Source organism: Falco rusticolus, chromosome 1 (genome assembly GCF_015220075.1).
Source record: "Falco rusticolus isolate bFalRus1 chromosome 1, bFalRus1.pri, whole genome shotgun sequence".
In the NCBI taxonomy this organism is placed as follows: domain Eukaryota; kingdom Metazoa; phylum Chordata; class Aves; order Falconiformes; family Falconidae; genus Falco; species Falco rusticolus.
In genome coordinates, this window is record NC_051187.1 from 67,334,897 (window position 1) to 67,361,744 (window position 26,848).

The 26,848-nt window shown below is 40.2% G+C and overlaps 1 protein-coding gene across 3 annotated transcripts in view; it reads left to right on the forward strand.

Moving 5' to 3' along the window:
- Window positions 1-26,848, forward strand: part of DLC1 (DLC1 Rho GTPase activating protein) — a 230,715-nt gene that overhangs the window by 168,041 nt on the left and 35,826 nt on the right. The window contains exon 1 of one of the 3 annotated variants that reach the window (XM_037382413.1): window positions 23,367-23,451. The exons of the other annotated variants lie outside the window; for them this stretch is intronic. Coding sequence (XP_037238310.1) covers window positions 23,439-23,451 — 13 coding nt within the window. The 5' untranslated portion in view covers window positions 23,367-23,438. Of the gene's footprint in view, window positions 1-23,366; window positions 23,452-26,848 lie in introns of those variants that run through there. 3 annotated transcript variants of the gene reach the window in all.

Consider the following 26,848-nt stretch of genomic DNA (forward strand, 5'->3'; position numbering starts at 1 on the left):
TAGAGCTCCAGATTCTCTATTGGCTTTGATACGTGGAGAGCTCCATCAGCATATTGGTCTAGTTCCCAGTGTGGCAAATTGAGTGGGAGGATACACCAGTAGGAAGGTACAGAGGTTACTTGAGCAGTTTTCTTCAGGCATTGGGCAGAGCTTATTTGGCAACCCCTCTTACTGCACAAGAAGAAAGTTGGAAAAACTTGTCAACTGCGTGCCAATAAACAAAGAAAAGGTTAGTGGCTGCTCCTGTTCATGGCTGGCTGCGGAGGAACAGGGAGCTCAGCATTTTCAAAGCACCCTGCAAACAAAACTACCTGCTGGTAATAGCTAGATCTGAACTGTGGACATATTATTTGTACGTACATACTGCTACCCATTCCTACATACCCCAACAAAAATGTTTTCACTGGGGTTTACGTTACCTGTACACTAACTTTGCTGGTGTTACTGCACCATACTTTGCACCATTATCCCTCTGTAGAGATTGGCAGCCATTTTATTTAAAGGTCAGAAAACCAACACAATTTCATAGACATTTTGATTTTTCTTTGTTGTGGAGTGAAAATAAATTCCTCAGTTAAAATTATCTTTCTGCTTTTTGTATATTAAGAAATTATGAAAAAAAAAACCCACCAACGTGCCTTGCCCTGCAAGCCATTATTCACATCAGTTATGTTTGCAGAATGTGGTCCTACTATTGTTGAGAAAATACTGCTAATTAAAAAAAAAAAAGAAGACGACTGTTTCTTTCAAAAAAAACAAAAGTTTATTTGTATTTTTAAAGTAACATTTATTGCAGTTTTCACAAGAAAGATTAAAGTTTTACCTAAGGCAAGCAGTGGTTTTACTTTCTTATTGCACATCTTTTGGGAAAAGAAAAACTTTAGGTCATGAAAAATTCCAATAGTCTTGTATTAAAAGCGTTAAAACCTGAATTAAAGAACATAATTCAGATGGAGTTCTGGCAACTGTGCCAAAGATGACATTGTTGGCTGCTGACTGCATCCAGATTTTTAGAGCAGGTGTGTTGACTCACTCTCTGAGAAGCATGAGGAGAAATGCTGGCCTCGCTCCAACCCCATAAAGTGGGGCTAACTCCATCGCTACTTTGGGACTAACCACCGCTGTCAGACAGAGAAATCTGCATGGAAATGCAAAGTATTGCTTTAACATGATATTCCAGAGAGATTAGAAATGCTCTGTCCGAAGGCAAGAGTATGACTTGCAGCCATATGTTTACATCCCAAGTTTCATCCCTACACTGCTAAGGCAGCTTGTGTGTTGGGAGGTTTATTGTGATTGCAAAAGCAGCAACCCCTCAGATGGCTATTTTTCCTGAGAAAGTTGCTGAATGCCTGGCCTGCAACTCCTAACTGGGTTTGGAAAACACATGTCCTTTCCAACACATTTTGAACATTGTTGCAATTTTTATTGGAGGCTGTCAATGCTTGCTTTAGTATTTAATACAGCCTCTGTTAGGTGGTGTATCATAAACATCACAGTATTTGTCATGGTGCCGGTAGCTTCCTGGTTACCTTTCTTCCTCCAAGTGACGTGTATGATAGGAAATTTATAGGAGTTTATTTTAAATGAATTCACTGTATTAAGGATGACATAGTAAGGATTTGACTTTACAAGTTATGTCTGTTTAATAAATGTATACCTTTTCAGAAGGCTGAGAAGTGGATTTGTACAATGCAAGAGAGAGTTCAGAGAACATATTTTCTTCCTGTCCTCTTCCCCCTTTCTTTAAATCTCTCACAGAAAGTTTGGAAGAATGCATAGGCCTTGCAGAGATACCTCCAAGTGAACAGTGAGCAAGGAAAAGATGACACCTTTATGGAAAGCTCTTTTCCTACAGCTCCCACATGATTAAATCCAATGGCTATTAGTGTCGCTGCCTTAATTATTTTAAAAAGTAACAGTCGTATCTATCAGAAGTGCTAGTGTTTGGGATATGCGGTGTCATTGCAGTTAAAACCTCAAGAGTTCAATGAGGATATGCAGTTGTACAGAGAAATATGGTGGAAAGCAGAGAGCCACTCTGGAGTAGTTGAAGTTCATGGAATATCTTTCTGCCCATTTGGAAAATACAGTCAGGAAGTAATGAAACCCTATGTCATAATGTTGTTTACATTTCTCTATAGGCAACAAATGCATTTATTTGTGGAGTCTGTTGGCAAGTGGCAGAATAAAACCGGGAAATCAATCAGCAGGTCTCTCATGTTGACTGATAGCAGTAGCTGGCATTTTTGTTGCTAGTATCAAAATGTTTGAGGGAGGCTGGGTCTGCTCTGTAGTTTCAATGCGTGTATGGATCACCTCTGTGGAAGTCAGGAGAACAATGGCAGCCTGAAAACTGAATTTGTTTTAAGTAGGAGAAGCTGTTCTAACAACCTCATGGCAGCGACTGATTTGTGTTGGGGTTTCTGGAGAGGCTTCCACAGCCATCTCAGAACTGTCAGGTGAGAAAACAGGACTTCATGCGGAGCTTGCAAGCTTTCACCTTTCATAGACCCTTCATCTTGATTATAAAAAATAAAAGCATCTGGAAACATGTCACTGTAATCTCCAGTCATTCATTTTGAGATTTTTTAACTTCATAGTGGAAGCTGTCCTTTGAAATATATTTTTCACGGCTGAATACCTCTGATTATTTTATTCAAGGGATCTATTTGTTTAAGCAATGCTTTCCTACAACATTTTGTACTTCTTGTGAAGCCAAGTAAAAAAAAAATAATATTTATTTAACAGGCTGATTCTACATTAGGTTCACCTAAAATGCTGGTTCTGACTCTTCTCTCCTTTGCTCTCTTTTGCTTCCACAACTCATTTTCTAAACTCGACAGGGATTTTTGAAATGGGAAATCAAGATGTGAAGGAAGATGCTTTGTGTGGTTACTGTATGGCAACCCACATTCCAGCTCACAGCTAATTACAGGCAATGCTGACATCTGAGAGCTGGGAACAAACTGGGATGCTAAATCTGCTTATTTGTACAGTAAAATCTTTTCCACAAAGTATTACTTTACTTCATGGAGCCAAGGGCAATCTGCAACATCAATGTTAGAAGAAATTTAATGTTGTGTTAATATGGGATAGTAAAAAACAATGTATTTTTATTAACTTAGCATAGAGATAGACCATGGACCAAACCATTAATCATAAGCATTCCTCAATTGACCTCCTGAAGGGCCAGACTCCTCCAGCTAGGCTTATTAATCCCCATGGGAATAATAATATCCCATTTCAACAGTGAGAACCAAACACTTGTCCTGGTTTTAGCTGATGGATGGCCTATTTTTATTTTTTATTTCTTTAAGAGAAATAACATCCCTTTCCTTTTTTGAGATCAGACAGCATGGTAACAGGCAGAGTCTGAGAATCTCTGCTGGATGGGTTCGTTGGTGATGTACTGATACTCCCTCTCATAAATACCAAGTTTTCTTTCTCTGGGCAGTTTCTTTTCATTATGCTATTTCCAACATATGGAAAGCTCATTGCTTAATATAATAGGGCCAATACTTCCCTCTCCTGTACAATGTATCCAAAAGTGACCTAAACATGGTGAAATAATAACCCCACATTTAATAATATTGTAAGAGTATCAGCCAGCTGCAGCAGATTTTCCAGAGGGTATATTGACAGCTTGCATATGTGTTTGCAAATATACTGTTTTCAGCCTCTCTAAATTATATGTGTTCATGGCTAAAGCTCGTCAGAGAAAATACTCATGGCCTACTTATTTTTGCCAATGTACAAAAGGAGGGAGTTCTTGGCTTTTCTGGAATAATTTGGATGTAAAACTAGGAGAATCAGACTCTTCTTCCTGTAGAGCACTTACTGATATATCAGCAAGGAATGGGCTGGCACAACTTTTCAGTAAGTCATTTTCAGTTCACTTTCTCCAGCACCTGTCTGTTTCATAAGATAAGAGAACAGAGCTGTGGAAAAAGGATACGTGCTGAAGAATTTCCCACCTCAGATTTTCATTAAAACAGTTTCCTTGTTTACATTTCTGGGATCTTTATTCCAGAGAAATAATTTTTTTGTCCATTTGTCTGTTCCTGCTAAAGTTTTTGTTTGCTCTTACAAAAATGGTAAAACTGAGTATAAGCTACAGAATAATATTAAGGTCAAGCTTTTCTATTAGCAAGCATATTGAGTTCTTTCTTGCTGAGGTGAGTAAAACAATATGAGCTAGATCCTCTCCCAAGCCAGCGGGACATAATAGGTACTGTAACTAAATCCCCTACTTCTGGACTTTATCAGGATAAATTACATTTATTAGTAAACCCATGTGCATTTTGCTGTAGCTCTTAGAAGCCCACATCACTGTGATTCAGCAACAAAAATGGCTACAGGAGATTTCTTCTCCTTCTGTGGCCTGTTACCATTCAGTTCCTAACTTGTGGCCATCTCTTGGTCTGTGACAAGGGTTTGATGACCTTTCCCTGCACTTAAAAAAGTTCTCCCTTTTAATGTAAATGGTATTTGGGGGTTGAGTGGAATAGACATTTCAGAGGTTAAATCCAGCACATTGCCCTGAAAGCAGAATAAATGCATGTATTTTATTCACTCTGCCTTTTCCCACTTATTTATGTATATGCCCTATGCTGCAACATCCAGTTGGAGAACAGATGTATTTGCATCAATTTTCATGCATCAGCTCCCACACGAACCCAGCTGTGCACCAGCCCCAATAGAGCACCCTTAAAATTGTTCTCTCCTTACACAGGAGGCAACATTTTTTAAAATTATTTAGCTAGGTGCCATGAAATGACCTCATGGAAACTGCACGGCTTCAAATATAAGCCTGAGCACATACACAGAAGGGAGAAAGGCATTCCTCCTACTATCCAAGTTTTGGGAGGGTAGAAAGTGAAGGCTATAGGTACAAATCCAAGGTCCAGGACCTGTAAATCAATCTGCTGTGCAATATCTCTTCCTCTTTTCTACACAAGTCTTCTGGCTGAAGTAGTACCCAGAGCTCTCAGCCAGTTGCATGGGTCAAGGACCCCATGCAATCCTACAGGCTTCCTCAAGGGCTCTGGGGGAATTGCAGGCTGTCAACAAAATCTGCTTGGAAAACAAAGTAGAGTATGAATAAGCCACTTTCCCTCTGACAAAGGAGAAGTCCAGAAACAGAGAAAAATTTTCCAGCAATTGGGCTGCAAGAAGACTTGATGGAGAGAGCAAACATGGCTGGAGGGCACCCGAGTTTGGAGCAAATTAAAAGCCAGGATCTGAAGTCCATGGTAGATCATGGAGGTGAAGGAGGCAGCACTTATTGTTCCCTACATACTTCGAAGGTAAAGAGTGAAAGGACTAGGAAAGGAACTCTGGTTTGTCTGAACTTACACTAGAGTTTGTTTCATGGGTGTTTACAGTAAAAATAACAATGACAGGAGAAAGCATACAGCCCTTATAAACCTCCCAACTGGCCTTTTCTTCTGGGTGCTTCCTACATCTGCTCAGTGCAGGTGTCTGTCCCAAGAAAGTGTTGCACAGGCAATGTGCATGACTGCTCTCACAGATGACACTCACACAGTCTCCACAGGCAATGCAAGTGTGATAGAAAGCTTTTTCCTCTGCTTGGACTGCAGGAAATTATTCCAGCATGCTTCCTCGTGTCCTTTAAACCATCTTTACCCTTTCTTGCACCCTACAGTTTCTGCAGTATTAGCTCTGATTGCTATTGTTTTTTGGTACGGCACTAATCCACTACTTTCATTTGTTACCCCTTGGTGCTTGATGCTTTTAGCACAAGTTCAAATCTGAGAAAATTTAATTATTTGCATTTTCACTAAAGTTTATGAAATTTCTTCTCTCGTTTATTCATATGAGACTGGCCCTGCCAAATATTGTAACATTAAAGGAAGTAAAAGTGGTTATAGTTGGAAATCTTACAGAAAAGTCAAGTCATACACTGACTCCTTGAACAAAATAACAGCTGCAAAAAGCAAATGACACAGGCTTTAAAATGTTACCATTGCAAAATCATGAGGAAATTGTAATTTAATTATATTTAATAATCTTCTATTAGAAGAAGAAATCTACTACACAGCATTTCAAATGTAATTGCCTCAGTAATTTTTTGTTGTGAAAGTGTTAAAACATCAATTATGCATTCATACACCTGTGCTGAAGAACTGATTTATCTATGCTTAATCATTCAAGAAAATGGACTACACTGTGTGTGCAAAGGAGATAAAATCAGTCAAAACACATGAAATTGTTTTGCTGTCCCACTCTTGCGAAATGGAACAATTCCCATTTTCCTAATATTTGATACTTCTGAAGTTGTAACTAAAAAATCTACTTTTGCAGCCTGCACTCTTCCCAGTTGACAAGGGTGATTAGTACACAACAGGAAGGTTTCTGATGCTTTAAAGACTTCTTCAGCCAGACCTCAAATGAAGTCCTTTCTGTTCTATTGTTTTCCTGAGAAATCTTATGATCAAGGTAAATTTGAATTCTCTATGTCTCAGATAATCCTTATTTTATTTCCAGACAAGCCCTTGGCACTGGAGTATGCATATAGGTATAAACCAAAGATGCAACTCAGAGAGGTCATGTGAAAGCAGCTGAGACAGAGCTTCATCCTGAATATGTAAACAGCAGCAAATACAGAAGGTGAAAAACTGGGTGAAGGGAAAAGAGAAAAAAGAAAAGGAAAAATAAAGGAAATTTTCTTTTGACTTCAAGCTGAACTGAGACAGTTCTAGAAAATATGAGAAAGTTTTTTTCTATCTCATTTCCCTTACCACTACCATTACCCTCATTAGATAACTAGTCTGGTTTTATAGTCTGAGAAAACTGAGCTCTAGGAATCTGAGCTCTGGATATTTAAACTAAATTGACCTACAAACCATTTGGAGATTTACCATCACTGAATGCCAGAAAATATGAAAGTGATCTATCTTAGAGTACTTTGTGTTCCTGACAGGGAGTTCTGGGGACTCACTGTCTTATTGTGTAATACTGGACACTAGTAACAAAACATGTTAGCAGAGAATGCAAGCTGCAGCTCACTGTTGTATTAAAATGACCAAGAAACACCTATCTTTGGATACTTAAAATTACTTTGGTAAAATGGTACAGAATGGTAGAGCTACACTGGCAAGATTATGTCTTGCATCAAGGATGTCAAATAACATAACCACAAAGGTTATTCCTAGACAAGGAGGCTATGAATGTTAGTGATAAGGTAAAAGTAAGCTACATGGGATGTATACCTGAATATATACCATGCACAAAATACAAGCCCATGCATCAAACACAATCTGTATTTTCTCCTCCTTCTCCTAAACAACACAGAACTTAATTTCTTTCATGGCATCCTTGAGATAACCATTATCTTTAATGGCATGCTCAAGACACTAACTTGCATTAGGACCAATGTGCAGCCACCTGGGTGAGTTCTCCTCTCTGAGATAAAGAAGATACTTTCTTTTCTGGGTCCTGGTAACCCTGGAAGTAGTCAGCTGCATGCTGAGGACAGAAACTTCCAGTAATTTTGGGTCTTGTGTTGGGACTAGTTGAGCTTTTTCCTCTTCTTACAATGGTGCAAAAGCAAGGCACAAGCCAGCTATAGCTATGTCCTGGGAAGTTATGGGATGCTGTGAGTGGTGCCTAAGGGTAAAGCCCAGGAAAGGGGAAAAGACTTGCAGTGTTTGTTCATGAGTTTCTTAGCCAGCTCAGAATGTAGCTGTGGAAAATGCCCATATGCTTTCATGTGCTCCAGTCTCTCTAACTGTAAAATTAGAGTTTATCCATTAAAATTACTTTGAGACTAAATACATTGCTTGCAGCATGCTTTGCAAACCTTAGTTGGAAGTATCACAGTAATGCAAGGGTTTCTTCATACAGTATTATAGGCTACCTAGTCCAGTAATGGCATAGGTAGATACAGCCTTTTTCAGCATCTTTTGCCTTTAAGTTCCTAATGTACAATCAAACACAGAGCTACTTCATTTCCTGAACTCAAACTATAGCTATAAACCAAAAAAAAAGCTATTTGGTTTTTGGTTTTCTTTTTCCTATGAAAGCTGTAAAATACTAAGGTAGGCTAGAGCAGTTGGGCCATTAATGATCTCTAAGAAATTACTGTCAGTAATTAAAAATGAATGCTTTTCTGTATCATATAATCTAGTAATCAGAAAATGCTAGGAAAAACAATGGTGATGTGAAATCAGTCACCATAATGTGTTTTGACAAGTTTCCTCATTAAGAAAATAATTACCCAAACCACTAAATATGTAGGAAAAATGTATCTTGCAAGTCTGGCAAATGATAAGCATGTTCCTTCTAATTTTCATCAATTTTTTTCTATGAAATGGAAGAATCTTCTGAAACATATCTGTAATTGCAGCTAACCCTCCAAAGGGAGGTATCCAAGGCTGTTACTTCTGGTGCCAAAACGAAACAGATAGTTGGCAGTCAAAGCATACCCGCCCATAAAGTACATTTTGGTCACAAGTAGGCAATTCCATTTTGACTCCAAGGCTCACATCCCATCCTTACCTCATCACAGATGGATGCTTCATCACTCACAGCTGTCTGAAACACCCAGATAACTCAGGCACAACAGGGAGTGAGGAGATTGCATTGTTTGCTGATCAGTATGAACTTGCTTTTTTATATATCTGTTTCCCACCTTCACAAATCACTGTCCTGATTTCCAGTTTTATTCAGGATTATCCTCTTTTAAATCTCTAGTGGGAGATCACTCCTAACTTTCACTATGGAATCAGTCTCCAGGCAAGGGATGCAGGTCCACACAGTTTAGGATTCATTTTTGCCACTCTTTAACCTCTTCCTTCTTCTTCCCATCTGTTTTTATCTGTAGAAGTGATTCCTCACATTATTCTTCACTTCTTGGCATCAAAAAAATCAAAGTTGTTATAATAAACTTGGTTAATCCCGTCCTTGAATTGTCCAAGGGATCAGGAATGAATGAAATAGAGGTCAGTGTTAGCTAATAAAATAGATTTCAATATTAACTTGGAGCTGCTCCTCTTCCAACTGCAGATGCTATCAGTCATCCATATCGACCTTTAGCATGTTTCAGAAGATCTTTTACATGCACAGATGTGATGTTTCACCAGGTCTGCCTCTTCATTTTTTCTTTTGGCAGCACTTGTCTCAGTCATAAATGCACAGAGCAGCCCTATCACATGAAGTGTCTCTCCGATCTCCAATTCTGAGCAACTACATATGCTGGTAAGGAAGAGCTGAAAAACCCACAACCCCACAACCAAAATAAAACAAAGTAACAATTGGAAGGCAATAAAAACTGGTAATGAACAAACAAACAAACCGGCCAAAAAACTAGGATCAAACCCTGATCAGGGAAAAAAATGCCAACAACTGTGCCAAGGCTCTACATAAGAAAACAAAAAGACTTCCATCCACCAGCTTGCCATCAAATGGAGCTCCATCCTGGAAGAGTTTAGAAACAAAATAATTGGGCTGCTGCAAAAAAAGCTATTTCTAATAAGATGAGATGTTCATGCCCGAGTGTGAAACAAACACCTTCCACCCAAGGCAAGGATTGCTCATGAGTAGAGCATATACAAGACCTCAGGAAACACACAGCATGTTCCTTTGATATGGATGGCCTCTGACAGTCCCATGGATATCCTACTTGTTGTTGCTATGAGGGTTATAAGAGTACACACACATTTTTTACGTGTTTTCCTGCTGGTTCAACAGGGGGAAAGAAGAAGGTTGTAATCTCAACTTGTCACTTGCCTGACTTGCATTTTAGACATTTTTCATAATTGGCTGTATTTAAGTGTTGATACGTGACAAATTTGCAGAAGTTAGAGATGGAGAAGGCCTACAACACTGTCATTTTTATTCTTCAGCAGTGCAGGACCATCTCTCTGGCTCATTTCCTAGTCACTTATCAGGTATCTTGTCCAAAAAGTGTTCCTTCCGCTTTCTTTGTGAATTTATTCCACACTTGAGTGGCTACCATTGTCAGGAAGTCAAAGTGAACTCAAATTGAACCTAACAACACCTTTTCTTAGGGCTCAAAATAGTTCATTTGTTTTGTTTTTCTTTAATTTCCATGCATCTCTGACTTGCTGATATATCCCAACAGCAGAACGCTCCAAATTTACTTCTGAGAAGACTTTTCCTGGCCCATCAAAAGCAGAAGATACAGGAAATTGTACGAGAAATGTCCATGTAGCTGTCACCATTATTTCCAGGCTGGAAAATGAGAAGAAAAATTCAGAAAATTGAGTTGTTTCTATGAAGAGATTCTTATCAGTGTCATGCATGGAAATTATACTCTTAAGTAGTTTTGTATGTGAATTTTGCAGTTAAATGTTACAAAGGGTTACTTTGACATTTTTATGGCCTGTTCTAATTAACTGAAGCAAAATCTGCTCTTCTGAGTGATTCATTTATCCTATCAACCTTTCTATTTTTGTAAGATTAAATCAGGAAGTTCGCATTAAGCTTCCTTTCCTGGAATTCCAGTTGAACATTATTACCCTTTGTTTAGACTGTATCACTTACTCAGCTGATAAGAGTAGACTGTATTCCACTGGAGATACAAAGATTCAGCAATTTAGACCCCTTAAGGAGCATTCTGTATTTTCCAGTAAATGACTATACCTCTACATGCTTCAGGAAGCTACTAAAAATGACTAGATTTTTTAAATCTGCAGATACAAAACTGTACTATTAGAATGATGTGTCTTAGCAAAGGATACATTTATTTTTTTTTGCCTTGACAGTAGGACACATGTTATAGCTTTGCATCATATAGTTCTCATTGCAATCCCACAGCTTGATTGTGATCTTCAGGACACTAAAAAAGAACCCAGGTAAAAGATTAGATACTGATTCTAAGAGAATAAAAGTTTGGAGTAAGGCACACATTCTAAACTCTGAAGTAATTTGTCATGTTTAAAATTTTGAAGTTGTCACTTGAAATCTTAAAATCAAGGTGCATTCCTAAGAGAGGTATTGCAAAATGCCAGAGATACGCAGGAATCTTAAGTGAGATTTGGAGTTTAGGTTGTTGCAATGATCCTTAAAATCTATCAATGAACAGTGATGTAAAAATACATACTTTTTAATTCTGGACAGTTTTCTGAAATTACGACTATGTACCACAAATTTGTTTATACAGGGACACATTTTCTGCCTGCATTTGTTGAATACATTTGTTTTACTCTCTAGTATCCTGGATCCTGGTCATATATGTGAAAACTGCCCAGATTCACAATGTATTTAACTTCTTAGATAATCAAATGAATTTGATTTACTTTCCCATGGAGCTGTTTTTTGGGGGTTTGGGTTGTTCGACAGGTTGTTGTTTTGGCGGGGGGGTGGGGGGGTGGCCTAGGACAAAGTCTGGCTTTGCAAAGAAAAACACATTTGTTCTTAAGCTAAAACCTGAATTTGTTATATTTGCACCAGAAGCAGGTAACACTCCAGTTATGCTTCTAACATAGTCCAGCTGAATCCCAAATTATTATTTCCTGGGGTTTCCTTTGGTGACTGGATCCAGTTTGTCTTTCAGCATGGATTAGGGTAATATCTCTGCTTCTCTCTGCAGCCAAAGGTATCTGACATTATATTTACCTATACTCATAAGTGAGGGCACTAACCGATAACCTTATATAGGGGGCAGGTTTTCCACACCATCTGAAGTATACAGGAGCTGAACGCAATAAGTATTCCTAAACTGACACAAACACCTCAAAAAAATGATAGCTATATAATTCTCTACATATTTATACAATACAGGTGGACAGAAAATAGATCTTTATATCTTTTTAATGTATTTTTATGTTCTAACATATTCGTAAAATATAAAGTGAAATTAAATCGGCAGGAAGAATACTTTTTGTCTTCCCCAAATCTATCAATATCTAGTTTCCTTGCATATTAGGCAAAATCTCCATTAAAAAAAAGTAAATATAAAAACTTAGCTAAGGTGGTTGTTTGCAGGGGAGTCATATTCATATTAACTTAGAGGGGGCTAAACCTAAAAGGGTTTTTATTTCATAAAATAACTTAGTGTCTAACCCTAATTATTGCAAACAAAGATCAAAAGAAGGGCTTATCAAAAGTGGAGACAGTTTATTTCCATCTTGGAACAAAAGACAAAAGACACAGTGTCTTGTCCTTTCCTTTGAGGTTTCTCTGTCTGCTCCTTTCCACTCCCTTTCCTGGTAGGCAGCAATGTCTTGATGGCTGATCTGTTGACTAAAACACAATAATCAATTCTGGGGAATGTCAGCTACTTATTTTTATAACAGGAACAATGGAAATAGCATCACATTGTTAAAAGAGGTAAAAGTGATTAAAATACCCTCTTGAGTTTCCCTTTCTAGCTCACATCGTCACAATGCACTGGAATTGATCCAGAACAAACTATGACTGTAGAGACACACATTTTTACAGGAATCGGAGTACTTTGATTCATCTTTAGCCTATGAAGGAATGCTTGTCTTTTAAAACTGCTGCTATATGAACCAAGAATAACTAAATAGCCTTTTAATGCATACATTTCTTTTTTCAGATTACTATTTCAAATCTAAACCAAATAAAGGTATTCATTTCTCAACCAGTCTTAGAGAGCATATCTGTTTCTTTACAGGACATGCATACACAGTCTACATCAAACTACTACAAAGAAATCTGACTAAAAGCCTTTATTTGCTTTTGCTTTTTTTTTTTTTTTTTGCAGAGCCACATTCACAAGTTTGTGGCATTGCACAGAGTTTGCATAGTAGCATGTTCTGAAAATGACACTGAGTAATTAAGTATAGAATGAAAAAGGACATCACAGGTAACATCTTTAAAAGATATATTAAACTCATACATCGAGAAAGCTGCAGAACTTATTTGCCTAGCTTTAAAAAGTACCATAAAGTTCTCCAGAATTTTAGGCAAGCACAGAAAAATTTGTTCCCTGCACAACAGAGAAACGCTATTGAGCACACCAGTGCAAGTATCACTAGTGTGTTTTTATTTCCTTATTTAAAAAAAAAAAAAAAATCTCTGTGTTGATTTTGAGGATATCATATCCAGTATAAGCTTCTTGATATAAAGATGGCTAAGACAAAGATCATTCAAATAGGTGAAAACTATTTCACTGTTACAAAGATCAGATAAACAGTGCTTGGCGCACTCCTTTGAGACAAGTCACTCATTCAGTGCCAAGCATTATTAGAAATTCATTTTAGCTGACACATGGACTTTTCATGCAGACAGATCATTATGAAAAGCCTTGCTGTTCTGAGAATCTGTACTTTGATTTCTGGCATTATCAGCCAGATCAGAATAGTAGGTACAAGTGGCCAGAGGATAAAGCATCAGCTTTTCATTCTTGAGAAGTATTCTTGATGGAATAAGAGTTTCAAATGAAGTGTGGTTGAGATCACAAAAATGGTCTGTGAAAGAGCCTGAAAATCCATCACCTAAAAACTAAGGCCATGATGCACTCAAATTTCAATATACACTTCACACCAAGTGGAGTTGCATACATGATTTTGTAGGAACAAGGTTTAAATTCCATTTTACCCTGAAATAAATAAAGCCCTTTCTAATCAAGAAAGGAGATCATGCAAGATGACAAATATTATATCAAGATAAGCAGACCAATCCATTGGAATTGTCTGAACTTTCCATTATGCTCTGCACTATGTTATAGAGTAGCTATAAAACAGTAGGTAGCTCTCAATTTTTTTTACATTATACTTTGTGTGCTCTGATGATTTCCACCCTAACGTAACTAATCGCTATATAAAGCAATTCTAGCAGAAATTCAGCAGGATAATTTGAGACCATTCTCTTTCCTGTTTCATTTACTATGTTTATTCATATCCGAGGGTTCTGGGCACAGAGTATCACCTGGCTCCACGGAAACATTACATTAATTGATAGATTTTCATTAGCTGTACAATTGCAGATGTGGTTTGCTCACAGTTCACTCAGTCTAGCAGTGATCTCATCTCTCAGTCTTGCTATATTTTTCCTTTTTAGACCTAGATTCCCAGTTTCTCCTAGAAACTAGATATATCTTTATTTTGGTTTGTTTGCTTTTCTCTTTTTACTTGTTGGGTAACACTGTTCAACAGCTCTGGATCTGATGTTCCACCTGCTCTCCACTTGCATTGGCCAGAGGAGGAGGAGATGAGGAAAAGAACTGAGCAGAAAACTTGTACCCCTTGCAATCTCTATTGGTAGCAGTTAGCTATGTAGAGGCAAAAGAAGCAGAAAAGAGAAACAGAAGGAAAGAAAATGAAAGAAAAGAGGTGAAGAAACTGTCAGCAGGTGACAGAAATACCTAGCATAGGTGCTACAGACATGAAGATGAGAAATTCTTAATCCAGACACAAAGCTTTTTACATGACCTAGGGGGGGAAAAAGTAATGCAGGAAACTGTTCTGCCTTTTAGAAACAGATGGAGCACCCAAGAATCCTAGGTTAGCTAAAAGTTTGTCTTGGTGGGCAATAGCTTGCTATCTCAGAACCAAAGCTAAGGATTAATTGTCCCTGTTCTCATTCTATACGCTATCCAGGGAGTTTTCTGCATGGCCCAAATCACGATGAAGTCAGCTAACTTTCTGAAATGCAACAGAAATAGCACAGGAGCTAAGCTATCAAACTCTTCAGATATCTTTCTAACATAAAGGTGAACACCAACTTTTAGGTTTGGTTCAGTTTTTGCATGTTGGCAATCACATAAAATTCTTGTCTTTGATATTAAAACAGAGTTTCTAAACTGTATGTTTAAAACGTATTAACTTCAAGACAGTCTATGATTTTGGGGTATCCAGCTCATAATTTTTTGACACACGGGATTCTTACACCCTAGGCCAAATCGGATGTGGCTTTTACTTCCAAATGTTTTCCAAATAATTCAATTCACTTCATCAACTAAGAAATTCCATATTCTGACCTGTTAGAATCTAAGTTTTCAGGAGGTTTCAGGATGTCCTTTTGTTAGGGCTTTTTCTTAGTGCTGTCACTGATTTACATTAAGGTGCTGAGAGGCAAGCATGTGGTTTCTTAGAGCTTAGGTAATTAAGTTTGTAAGGTCAATATGACATGCATGACAGATTCTAAAGAGCTACTGGTAAATCAGATAGAAAGTTCTGCATACACACCTTTCATGTCATTGTTTATACATCCTGGCTAAAAATCAGATGCCAGGAAAACTGTTAATCTTGAGATTTAATAGACCTTCTATATCTGGAAAAAATAAAGATTCCTCAGCGAAGAAAATTGTGACTATTTCTGTACTCTAATGCTGCTCATGAGAAATATAATTCTACTGAGTGATGTAAAGGCTCTTGTTTCAAAGGAGAGAAAGTTCTAGTTTGAGCATGAAAGGTGCAAGACATCCTATCAACGTTAATCACTTGCCCCACTGATCCTAGCACAGGTATGTTCCTGGCTGCCTTGAACTCTCTGAAGTTGTGATCAAACAAAAAGCAGGTTAGGTGAATCAGACTTTTTTCTCCTATGTTACTTTTTCTCAAAACAGACCCTTCTCATTGTAGAGGTACAAAACCAGAAATGATCCATACCCTTGTTAGCACCACATCCTATAAATAATGTTGTGCAAACTGGGGCCCATGAAGAAATAATTAGGTTCCCTATCCAATTATTGTCTTGTACCACACATCATATATATTAATGAATCTTCAGTAAAACCATCAGAAACAAAAGACCCAAAGAATGCAACTGCAAAAGGCTTTTAAGAACATTAGAGCTGTATCTGTTCCAGATATGTAATTTGTCAGATCCCCACAGGGCATATCACAGTACCAGGGCAGCTGGACAGTTGGTGGTGGTAGAAGAAGAAAGGGGTTTTTCAGGATGCATTTGTTGCTATACTGAAGGTGGTGTATAAAAATGTGAATAACTTGCTATAGAATGACTAAGCCTGTTATCTGGAAGGTAAATTTGCATTACACTAGAATAAATTGTGTTTACCTGAATTACACAGATAGCTCCTTAGCTCTTGCAAATTTCTGTGCAACCTGAGGCTTCAAAAATGACCATCTACCACAGCAGAGAATCTGTTTTATAGCATTTTTTATCTAAAATAATAGGAAGTGAGTGAAGGGTTTGCTACATTGCTTTAGTGACAGAACTGTTGTAAAGCTCAATATTAACAGCCAGGCAACTCAAGTTTGTCAGCTGTACTGGACAAAGAGATTTAGATAGAAGCATCCTCCAATGCTGCTACCTGTCTTTGCATTTTGAAGTCTAATGAAAAAAAAAGGCATTTCAGAATATGAGAGGACCCTGGTTTTGGGGAGGGGTGGTGGTGGTGATGTTTGCTTTAGTAAAAATAATGCACTTTCATATATTCTCAGTAATAAGGAATGGTAAGAATCTCTCTTTAAAAAAAATCAGTTTAGATATTAAAAAACTGCTCTGGGCTACGGTTAGACATGAGAGATTCACTCTTTCAAGAACAAACTCATTCACCATGTCTCTGTAAAATGATATGAAGGCAAAAGTAAAACCTCAGAAACAAGCAGAGTAAAAAAGGTAGCCCTTCATAATGTGACAGTGTTGAAATATGAAAGCAAACTAACCACTTTCCATGTTTCTTTTTCTTGTGGTCATGTAACAAAATATGTGTCTTTGTTTTTAAAACATGCAAGCTCCTATTAACTTGTCAGTCACTTCTATGTATTGTATCATGTTCACAAATAATATACGGTACTCTTACTCTCTGTAACATGCTGGGATAGAAAGAGAAATGTAGCATAGAGGAGGAAGCATTTTTCAGCTAAATTGGCCATCCATTCAGAATTCATAATTCTAAATTTTAGAGTGACGAATGAACACCCCAACAATTCTGTTACTCCTCCTAATCCCCGTCAGGTCTCGAATCTGTTGACGAAGGCCAAACAGCCACTTCTTTCTGTCTGACCCTCTCCCCTTGCTATTGCTGGCTCTCATTCAAGTCAGGATCACATTTATCTGGGTAATATACACCTAATAAATCTTCTCCAACTCTGTTCTTGCTGGCAAGACAGCTAGCTTCCCCCTCCACTTCTCTCATCTTTCCTCAGACATTATTAGGGGTGTTGACACTCCAGCAAGTTACTTAAAGTGGGCTTAAGTAAGTGTCTGCATGTATACATCTCCCGGTAAAACACAAGGTAATTGCTGTTGTAAGCTGTTTTTCAGTTACAATAAGCAAAGAACACAGGCATGGACAATGAAAGAAGTAGTCAAACTGGCAGTCTTCAAGAGCATTTTTATTAGGCACAGTATCAGCATAATAATCTCATGCAGTGCTTTCCACAGTACATCTCAAGGGCTTCGCAAAAGAGGCACGTATTATTCTCCCTATTTTATCTAGGGAAAAAAGAAGTATGAGAAAGGGAATGGAAAGACCAAGGCTGCCCAGTAAGTTAAAACAGGACAAGACTGCAGATAGGTATTTTGAGTCTCAGCTTAGCATGCTGTCAAGAACAAGACCAAGAAGGATTATTAATCTCTCCTGATTTACACCAGGCCTGACTTTGTTCACTGAATTTATTAACATATGTTTTCCTTCTTCGCTGTCTCTGTAGCTTCACTTTACGTTAACAATAGCTACTCTCCACACTGTAGCATCAAGCTAGTATGTCCCCTGATGAATGCTGAGGTGAAATTAGCCATCACAGTGTATGTGTTCCAGTTCCCATAGTTATTGTGCTTTATTGAGTCATAGGTTTAAAATTATTTCCTGAGTCCTGGAGATTCCCCAAGGCTAAAACAGCAGCAGTCTTTCACATAATGGGTCAACTGGTCCAGGTGGATGCATGTGCCTATTTCCTCCAGAGGAAACAGGTTTAATGAATATAGAGTTCATTTAACTAAAAAGCCTTGGATCAAACAAGATGGAAGATGGAAGTAAGAAAAAAATTGTTCTGGAAAGGAAATTTTTTATTGTTCATCATTCCTTTACTTACAATAATAATTTATTTTTTTTTAAAAAAGAGAGAGAGAGAAAACTTGGTTTCTCTCCCTTCTACTCCTTTTAACCCCAGCTGGGCACTGCATGGCTGACATGGTCTGTCCCAGGGTATCATGCTGAAAAGTCTAGCATCTCATGTGTATTATAACAACACAGGTGCTTCATAAACCAATTTATAACCACTGTTTTGACACGTTTAAGGCACCGGTCTTTCAGTTTTCATCTACTTTAGTGGGCAACTTGCATCTTAAATCTTGTTTTAATGAAGGTTACTGTTGTCTGTGACCTTTTTTCTTCATTAGACTGGAGGTCATGCATGAACACAGAGTGAGGTTTAAAAAAACCCCAACGCATCTTACCATTGAAATGCCTTGGAAACTTATGGGTTTAGAGGTGGAAGGTAAAATATATTTGCTTAAAAAAGAAGAGGGAAGAGCTGGTTGATTTAGTAATAATATAGCTTCTGTCACAAGAAGACAGAGTGAAAACAAGAGCACTCGTTGGAAAAAGCCCTCTTTTTTCCCAAGCAACACAAACCTGATATATATATCCTGCCTCCATTATGCACCATCATCAAGTTGCTCATCTTTTGATCATTCTGTAATACATATTTTGAGTAAAAGCATCCTTTGTGCTGTCTTCCTCTCCCACTCCATTGCACAGCATGACCTGTAAGCGCAGATGAAGAGAAGCAGGGGTGCAAATCCAGGCACAGCTGCTGCCATTCAAATGACCACAAAGAGAGGAGAGGGGCCAGGGATGACCCCGGGTGCCACAGAGCTCTGCTGCCACACTGCCACCAGGGCAGCTACCACAGCTAAACCTAGGGATGGTGCCTTGGCTGAGCCAAACCTTTGTTACAGCTTTCTCTAATGGAGAGTGTTAAAGTCAGGCCTCTGTGACCTGTGCATCCATTAGGTCTCGCTGACACAACCACTTCTACCACATACATGCAAAGGTTTTAGTCCTGATAATGTCAGATTCAGATTTGTTGTTGTGAAGCAGTGATCGATTATGGATGCCGTCTTTATCAGTAAAAGAAAGTTATTCTGAATTTTCTAAGTATAAGGAAGCAGGATTTTTTTCTATGTGCCGCAAGCAATATATTTACTCTGGATCATCTCTGAGCCTTCATCAAAGGTTAGAAATTCTAATTACCCTCTGTTAGTATTTCTTCTAAATAAGGTTTAGTTTACCCAAACCTGCTTTCCCTACCTTCTTAAAAGATAAATTCAGTTGGTTACTTTTCCAAAGGTGAATCACTTTTTAAAATGTAAAAATGCAGCTTTTAATTGAAGGGAAGGCTGATCCATTAACAGGAGAAAATTCTGCAGCCTTCAAAAAATAAATCACTAGTGACAGCTTCTTAAACACAATATGGAAAAGATACCCTCCATCTCCACCAGTTTCTATAAACCTGTGGTATTCCATGTAAGATAAGTAGTTTACCCTGTGTTTAAAACAGAATGAAAATATTTATTTCCTCTCCACCTGCTCCTGTTTATCTGTATTTATATTTTACCAAACTGTATCTTTGTCAATCAATTTTTATTTCTTATACGTTTGTGCATCCATATAATAGAGCCTTCCTCAAGTACAGTGTGAACCTGGTAATTTCATTTTCAGCCTGAACTGTTGAACTCATGGTGTTTGAAGGCATGCAAAAGCAGACAAAACCATATTGCTCACTGATCCCTTCTTTCAAAACAGTTATATGCACCACAAAGAATAAGGCAAGGTTAATTTTCTTTATTGTTTACTGTTTAAAAAAAGGGGGGGGGGAAACCCTAAATGTCGCCTGGGATCAAATATAAGTAAGAATCTTCTCTACGTGATGAGCTGGTAATATTTTTAATACTGTTTATTTCTAAAGGAAGATTTCTACAACAGCGCGCCCATCAATTACAAACAGTAGAGCAGTACCTATGTTTATGCTATGTAATGAATTTACTATGTATTTTGTTTAAAAGTCCTTTGGAAAGATGCTTTCTTCTATTTCGTGGTTCTCTAGTAGGTGAAACACTAGCTTTCCTTCTCTGAAAGCAAGGTGTTTTTAGTACCACTGATCTCTGAGAAGTGATAATGCAAATATTCTTTTTCAAGAGGCCTGAACAATTACAGACTCCTTTAAGTAATTACTTTCAGTAACGTCAAATGCTAGAAAATGCAGCCTTAATTATTTCACTGACAATGGTTGGAACATGAAGGTCCTCTGGACTGTGGAAATGCTACACACAAATACTCAGTTGACAAGGAATCCAAACCTAGAGCCAGAGGCCTGGAAACTTGGGCTGAAACAGCTCTATCATCTATCATGCTGCTGCTAAGAGGATATTAATACTAGCGTTTAGAATTGCAACCATGTGTCTGACAATCCTGTGTTTGTACCAGCAGGTCAGTTGACTAATTACAAATTGGGAGTTCTCTGTGTACTGCACTATTTAGAAGCAAAAGGATGACAAGGGTACAGTTAACCATTAAGGCATCTGGGCCTGGGAGGGAGAACAGAAGACAATCAAGTCCTTCTTATTAGATGCCATCCTCCGAATCGAATCACTTCCTTATGCACTTACAACAGAAGGAGAATTCACCTTTTAAAGTGAATAATTGTGCCTGTCGGGCAATCCTTTACAATCACTTTACCATCCAGCAAGAGCTCATTGATTGCGTTAAGGATAACAGTACTCCACAGAAACAATCCTCTTAGCCAGGCTACTTCTAAAATCCTGTGTCTCTCTCAGGCAGCTGCCTGATCTTTGCATAGCCAGAGATATAAAGAAATAAAAATATTAAAGGCCAAAGCTCTACTGATTTTTTTAAAGCCCGATGAGTGAGGGCGGCTGTAGCCTGCTGAACACCCATGCCTCAGGTGGAATGCTCCTCTGAGCACGTTTTACAATGAATGCGAGACTGGCTCCTTGCTTTTCAGCTCCAAAAATACGCCTGCTTAAGCAGCCCTATAGAATTCCAAGTTAAAATGTGAGCCAGAGAGACTGCCTGTCTTCAAGGGTTGATAACAAACTAGAATCAAAGCCTTTCTCTTTCAGATTACCAGCAAGAATCTAATCCAGGTCAGTGATAATCCTCCAGCATCTATTTAGCGATGATCCCAGCAGACAGACCTCTCCATCACAAAAGTCACTGGTTCTGACATGGCTGAGGGAATCCACAAAGACTGAATGAGGATGGAGATTCCTCCTTTGCTGTGGGAGCTGATTAGCTTTGCAAGCAGAACAGGATGGCTGAACTAAAGCACATACATAGTGTTTTATCAGCATCAGCATCATCATTCATGCTATTTTACAAAGTGGTAGACTTGAGAATGCTAACCCTTGATTTAACTATTGAGAGCTTCTCATCTTCTGTGTCTGGGCCACATTTGTTGAGTACTCACTGATCTCATCACTCAACCCTTTCAGAATCCTCAAACAAAACTCTCTGACTTCAAATTCTTGTTTTCCGTCTATCACACAGCCCTCTCACTTTTACTTCTGCATGTCTCCTCCTCTCATTCTTAGCTTTTTTTCAGTTCCCTTTCACACTGCCAGGTCCTCCAAACCCTTCTCATTTTTTCTGTAGAGTAAAAATCCACTCTGCTCTTCTTCAAAAGCTTCCTGTGGGTCCTATACAAAAGCTTCCTATATCGAGATGCAGGCTTGATTAGGGAAGCAGCCTAGGCAGTCCACGTTTACAAGAATAAACCCTGCTTTTCACTGAGAGTATTAACTTGACACACGGTGGTCTTCTGGTTCCTGCATTGTCACTGTGATGGAAATGCCTTAGTACCAGCATGCTTTCCCACGTGTTCTGGATACAATTTTGTCTCTTCCTCCCCACCCCCCCACCCCCCCCCCCTTCCTTTTGAGGACGCTTATTGGAGATTTTTCTATTTTCTGGAATTCAGACACTGAAAATCACATACAATGTGCAACCAGCATTTTCCATCTCTTGTCATGATTATTCCATCACTCCCTATTCTCCAAACTGTATAAAACTATAGACAATACAGACAGAAAGCCAATTAGGCTGGGATTATTACCTTCTCTGTTCAACAGCTGGGGCATAGCATATATCTGTCTTCCTTGTGTCGAGTTAAGAATTCACATTTTACGGGCCTGACCAACCTTGTAAACATATATCCTGGTGCCTTACAAGAAGCATTCAAAAGTGCAGGTAAATGTGGCTATGCCAAAAAGAGCCGGTACAAGTTTAGATATGAAGAGGTAATCGATTAAGCAGGCAACATGTAAAGTCAAGCCTGAAGATATAGTGCCGTTCCATCCTTTTCTGGGCTATTAAAGTTAATTAATGACCTGGAGCTGCGTAGACGTTTCCAGAAACAACACTGTAATAGCCAACTGGCCACAGTTTGCAGCCTAGAGAAGGGGGAGATGTTTATTCTTCAGCAAATTGCCTGCTCAGGCACTACACTGTATATACCCTATATCTGACAGAAATGACAACTGAATCTTAGAATAACACCAGTAAGTATAAAATACGATGTTGGCTTGGAAGAAAATGAACCAATCATGGTCTTTGATGGGACCCAGATATTTTCAGAATTTCACAGTACTTTTTCCATGCTGACAGTTTGGCAGCTGCTCAAAAGTGGCTATTTTGTGCCATTTTGAAGCCCTGAACATGAGCAACAGCCAAGAAATAAGCATCTGAACAATCTCTGCAAAATATACAGGGGAGTAAATGGTGTAGGGAGGGACTCCCAGGCACAGAGTTATGAAGCCAAGGCTTTGCTTTGCTGTCTGCAAGCCATGCCTGCCTATGGCCCTGCTGTGGTCCCCATAGGGAAAACACTTGTTGGTTTCCATCCAGGTCCAGGCTGAGACTTTCACGGTGTGGAGGCATTTTCAGCGTTTCAGAGCACTCTTGGCCAGCATCCCCTGGCCACCCTGCACAGCTTGCTGAGACTGAAGGCTCAGCATCCCCCACGCCTGGGGCTGCACAGGCCTGCCCAGCCCTCACCAACGTGTAACACCAAGTGCTGCTGTCCTCGTTGGCACTCTTTGCACGTTTCCTGCAAAAAAGTATTTAGAGCTTTGCTGAAAGCTTTTTACAGACATCACTATCGCCCACACGCGCACTGCCATAGCCGACAGCCATTCAAAATCCCACAGGAGCAAAGGGGGCAGGAGCCGTTAGGTCGTCCTCGACCACATTGCCTTTGGTTTGTGGAGGTGTGCAGCGGGGAGGGGGTCACTTTCCGCCTGTACTTATGGGTCGTGACCAGGTGGGCGCTTGCCCGGGCTGCGCCTGCCTGCGGGTAACTTTCCGTGCGGGGGGGGGGGGGGGGGGGACGGGGGGGGGGGCGGGCCGGGCCGGGCGGCGGGGGCGGGGGCGCCGGAGGGGGCCGGGCGGCCGCGCCGCGCCTCCGCGCCGGGTGTCAGTTGCAGCCGCCGCCGCGCAGGCAGGCAGGCAGGCGGGCGGGCGGGCAGGACGCAGGCGGCGCGGCAGGCGGGACACCATGATCCTCACACGTAAGCTCGGGGCTCACCCGCCCTGCCCGTTGCGGGGGGGCGGTTGCGCGCCCGGAGGCGCACGCTCCGCGCATCGCAGACAGCGCTGCCGGGAGGTGCTGCGGGGGCAGCGCGGCGGGCTGGGTGTTGGGGGTCCCTCTTTTGTTACCCCGCACCGGCCGAAAAGACAGCGCTGGCCGGAGCGCAGGCGGCTTCCCGCGGGTGGCGGCTGCCCTGGCCCGCGGTGCGGTGCGGTGCATCCGCAGCCAGGGTCTTCGTTCCGCCGGCCCGTCCGCGTTTGCGGGGCTGAAGCGCGCCCGTCGGGGCGGCAGCAGCCCCAGGTGGGACGGGCGCGCTGCGGGAGCCCGGAGTGACTTTCATCGCTGAGGAGCGCGGTCTGTTGCGGCAGCGGTCGGGGAGCGCGCGCCGAGGGGGTTACACCGCAGGGCCTGGGGCAGGAGCCGCGGAGGTGCCGCGGGCGCGGAACGGCGCGCAGGGTGCGGCCGCTGGCAGTGGAGGGCACCGAGGCTCATCTCTTCTCATTCTTTTTTGGTGTTTCTTTTACACACACACCTTTCTTTTTTCTTTCGTTTCTTTTCTTTTCTTTTCTCTCTTTTTTTTTTTTTTTTTTTTTTTTTTCCGGGAGTCCTTGCGGAACGGGAACCGCCGAGTTTCTTTTGAAGTTCTTCGCAATTAGCCCGATGGCCTCCAGGAGCCCGGTGGCTCCCCCCGTGCGGCGGTGGCCAGCCCTGGTGTCATCCCCGGAGGCTTTGATCCCGGTGGAGGAGCAGCACCTCCCGCCAGCCGGCATCACCCCCCTCCGCCACCTTCTCGAGGCAAACAGAAAGGCGATGCTGTTTCCAGTCGGGCAGTTTTACGTGCCCTATCACACCCTCCTCTTTTTTGCAAACCACCACCAATGACTGACTTCCACCATAACCGAGAAGCTGTTGAGCGATGCGTTGCCATTAGCCTAATGAGCTCTATTCCCAGTCAAGGGCACTTAGTGATTCCCCAGTCTTTTTTTCTTCTAGTTTTTTATACCCCTGTTCTCTTCGGGAAAATCAGAGTATTGAAGAAACAACTACATTTAAACAATGTATTCGACCAGGTCAGAAGGTTCTGCCTGATGTGTCATAGTACTTAACACGTGTGAATTGGAAGACTGGGGAATGTGATTTTATCGTAGGCATGAGTTACAAATGCTTTTATGTTTTTACAGGAGTAAGTGTGATCTGTTTGAATTGCCATGCCCTGATCAAGAAATGCCCAGCAGCAAATCAGTAACAGTGCTCTGAGTCCGGTTATGTTTTGAGGTTGTTTGTAGTGAACTTGAGGATAATAGGCAAGCAGATTTCAAACGAGCCTCTGAGTACGAGTCTATCAACAGTTCAGTGCCAGACTGATTAAGCATCCGTCTCGCAACCACACTGTTGCAGGCTGACAGGACACGGAGTTAGTGTTAGGTGCCTCTGTTGATTCCACAGCTGTAGCCTGCTATCTTGTCTTCCAGGTGTCCTTACTGATGTCCTGTAGGCATCCTGATCTTCATCTCCGTAGAACCAACAAAAAAAGAGAAAGGCTGAATGGCCAGGAAGTGGGATGGATGTTACTCTAGCAAATGGTTGTGGGTTACTACTTCAGTTTGCCTGTGGGATCCTGATTAGGACTGAGATTCTTTGATTGTGGAATGTAGTATATGCAAAAAGAAGATGTAGTTACTGTTTTGTGAAGATTCCTTTAATCTGTGAGTTCATAGAAATCAAAGCATTTGGAGCTAACTTTTGTAATCTCTAGGACTTCCTGATCTCTTTATCTTTTTTTAAAATAACTTGGTTTGTTAATAGATTTATTATTTTTTTTTACCAAAAGGAAGTGCGGAGGCATTGTTTTAAACACGTGGAGCTATTGTTAAGTTTCATTTCTAAGTGGTAGTTAAAAGCAACAATGTATCTTCTCATGTTTTTATTTGAGTTTTGAATCTCAGTTGCATGGATCCAGTCTATGACTTTTAATTCTTGAGTCAGGGTCTTTCCAGCCAGTTCTGCAGCTGCCCTTGCCAGGCCAGAGAGGAAGACTGATGCTTGTCCTGGAAGCTTACAAGTACCTTGTGTATTTTGCCTCTGGCAGGGGCAGGAAGAAGGTACAGGAGTTGTCCTCATACATTAATCTAAAATGTTTATATTAGGATTCCTAGAATAAGGGGATGAGAGGTGACTTGGTTTTACTTTTCTTCTAATTAATTTCATTCTAGGCAAGAGTTTGTTTGAGGCATATGGATTTATGACTTCTGCAAATATCTAGAGATTAATTTTGCACGATAAAAGTTTTTTTCTGGTCAGAGTACCACATATGTTTGGACTTCTTGAGAGCTCCTCTTCTTATTTACCTCTGATTGGAGTTGTGCTGTTGGCTTCAGCATAAACACAACTGCACCCTTGACTGGTTAAAAGGAGATGGAGGAGGAGAACTCATGTGCTTAACAGGATGGTCCTGTACTGTAAACAAGTGCTTTTCATGCTTAACTATCCATCCTAGCAACAGGAAGAAGGAAATGAGGCTATGCAAAAGGACCCTGACACATTTCAGACAATGCCAGACCCACCCCAGCATTCATACAGTATAGCCAGAAGACTTCGGGAAATAAAAATAACTTCAGATGTTTCCCCTTCCTTCTAGTGCATATTATAGAAATATAGCAATGAAATTATCTGCAGTTCACAGAAAACTTGCTGGTTTGATCTCTACTAGGTAAAGAGATAATGTCTCTATATAATTTACCTATCTTAATTGGGTTTTATATTGTTCTGCTTACGGTCTGATCCTTGGTGTGTTCAGGGTGAATGAATTACAAAACACTACATCCACTTTGGTGATGGAGTGAGTGAGTGTAGATATCCAGTAATTTTGATAATTTCAACAATTCCAGGCCTATTTCTTGCCTGTACCTATGCTATCTAATTCTGACTGGTGCAGGGTATCAAGACTGTTTTGCATGGGTTTTTATTTCCAAAGTTTTTTTCCAAGTTTTTTCTTTTTTTTGTCTTTTTATTTTCACTTCTATTTTCCCCCTTCTCCTTTTTCAAGGAAAAAACAAAGCCTGTCTTCCAGCAATGGTGAGCAGGTCTCATGGAAAGGGGCACAGGATTGGGCTGTGATTGGAGCTTTCTGGCTCTTTTCACTGGACACTTACTGTGCCACACTTGCTGGCACTGAGTACTACCCTATCCCCCACAGCGTAGCTTTGAAATCAGTAGGTCTGTTAGTACAGTATGACATTGACATAGCTGGTAGAAGTAAAATAAAGTCAAGAATGACTTAAGCGGCCAGCTTTAATTCACTGGGTTTCATTAGCAAATATTGTCTAGCATTGTTTCCCTTGGGAATGACTGCTAGATGGGACTGGATCAAGAAAAAG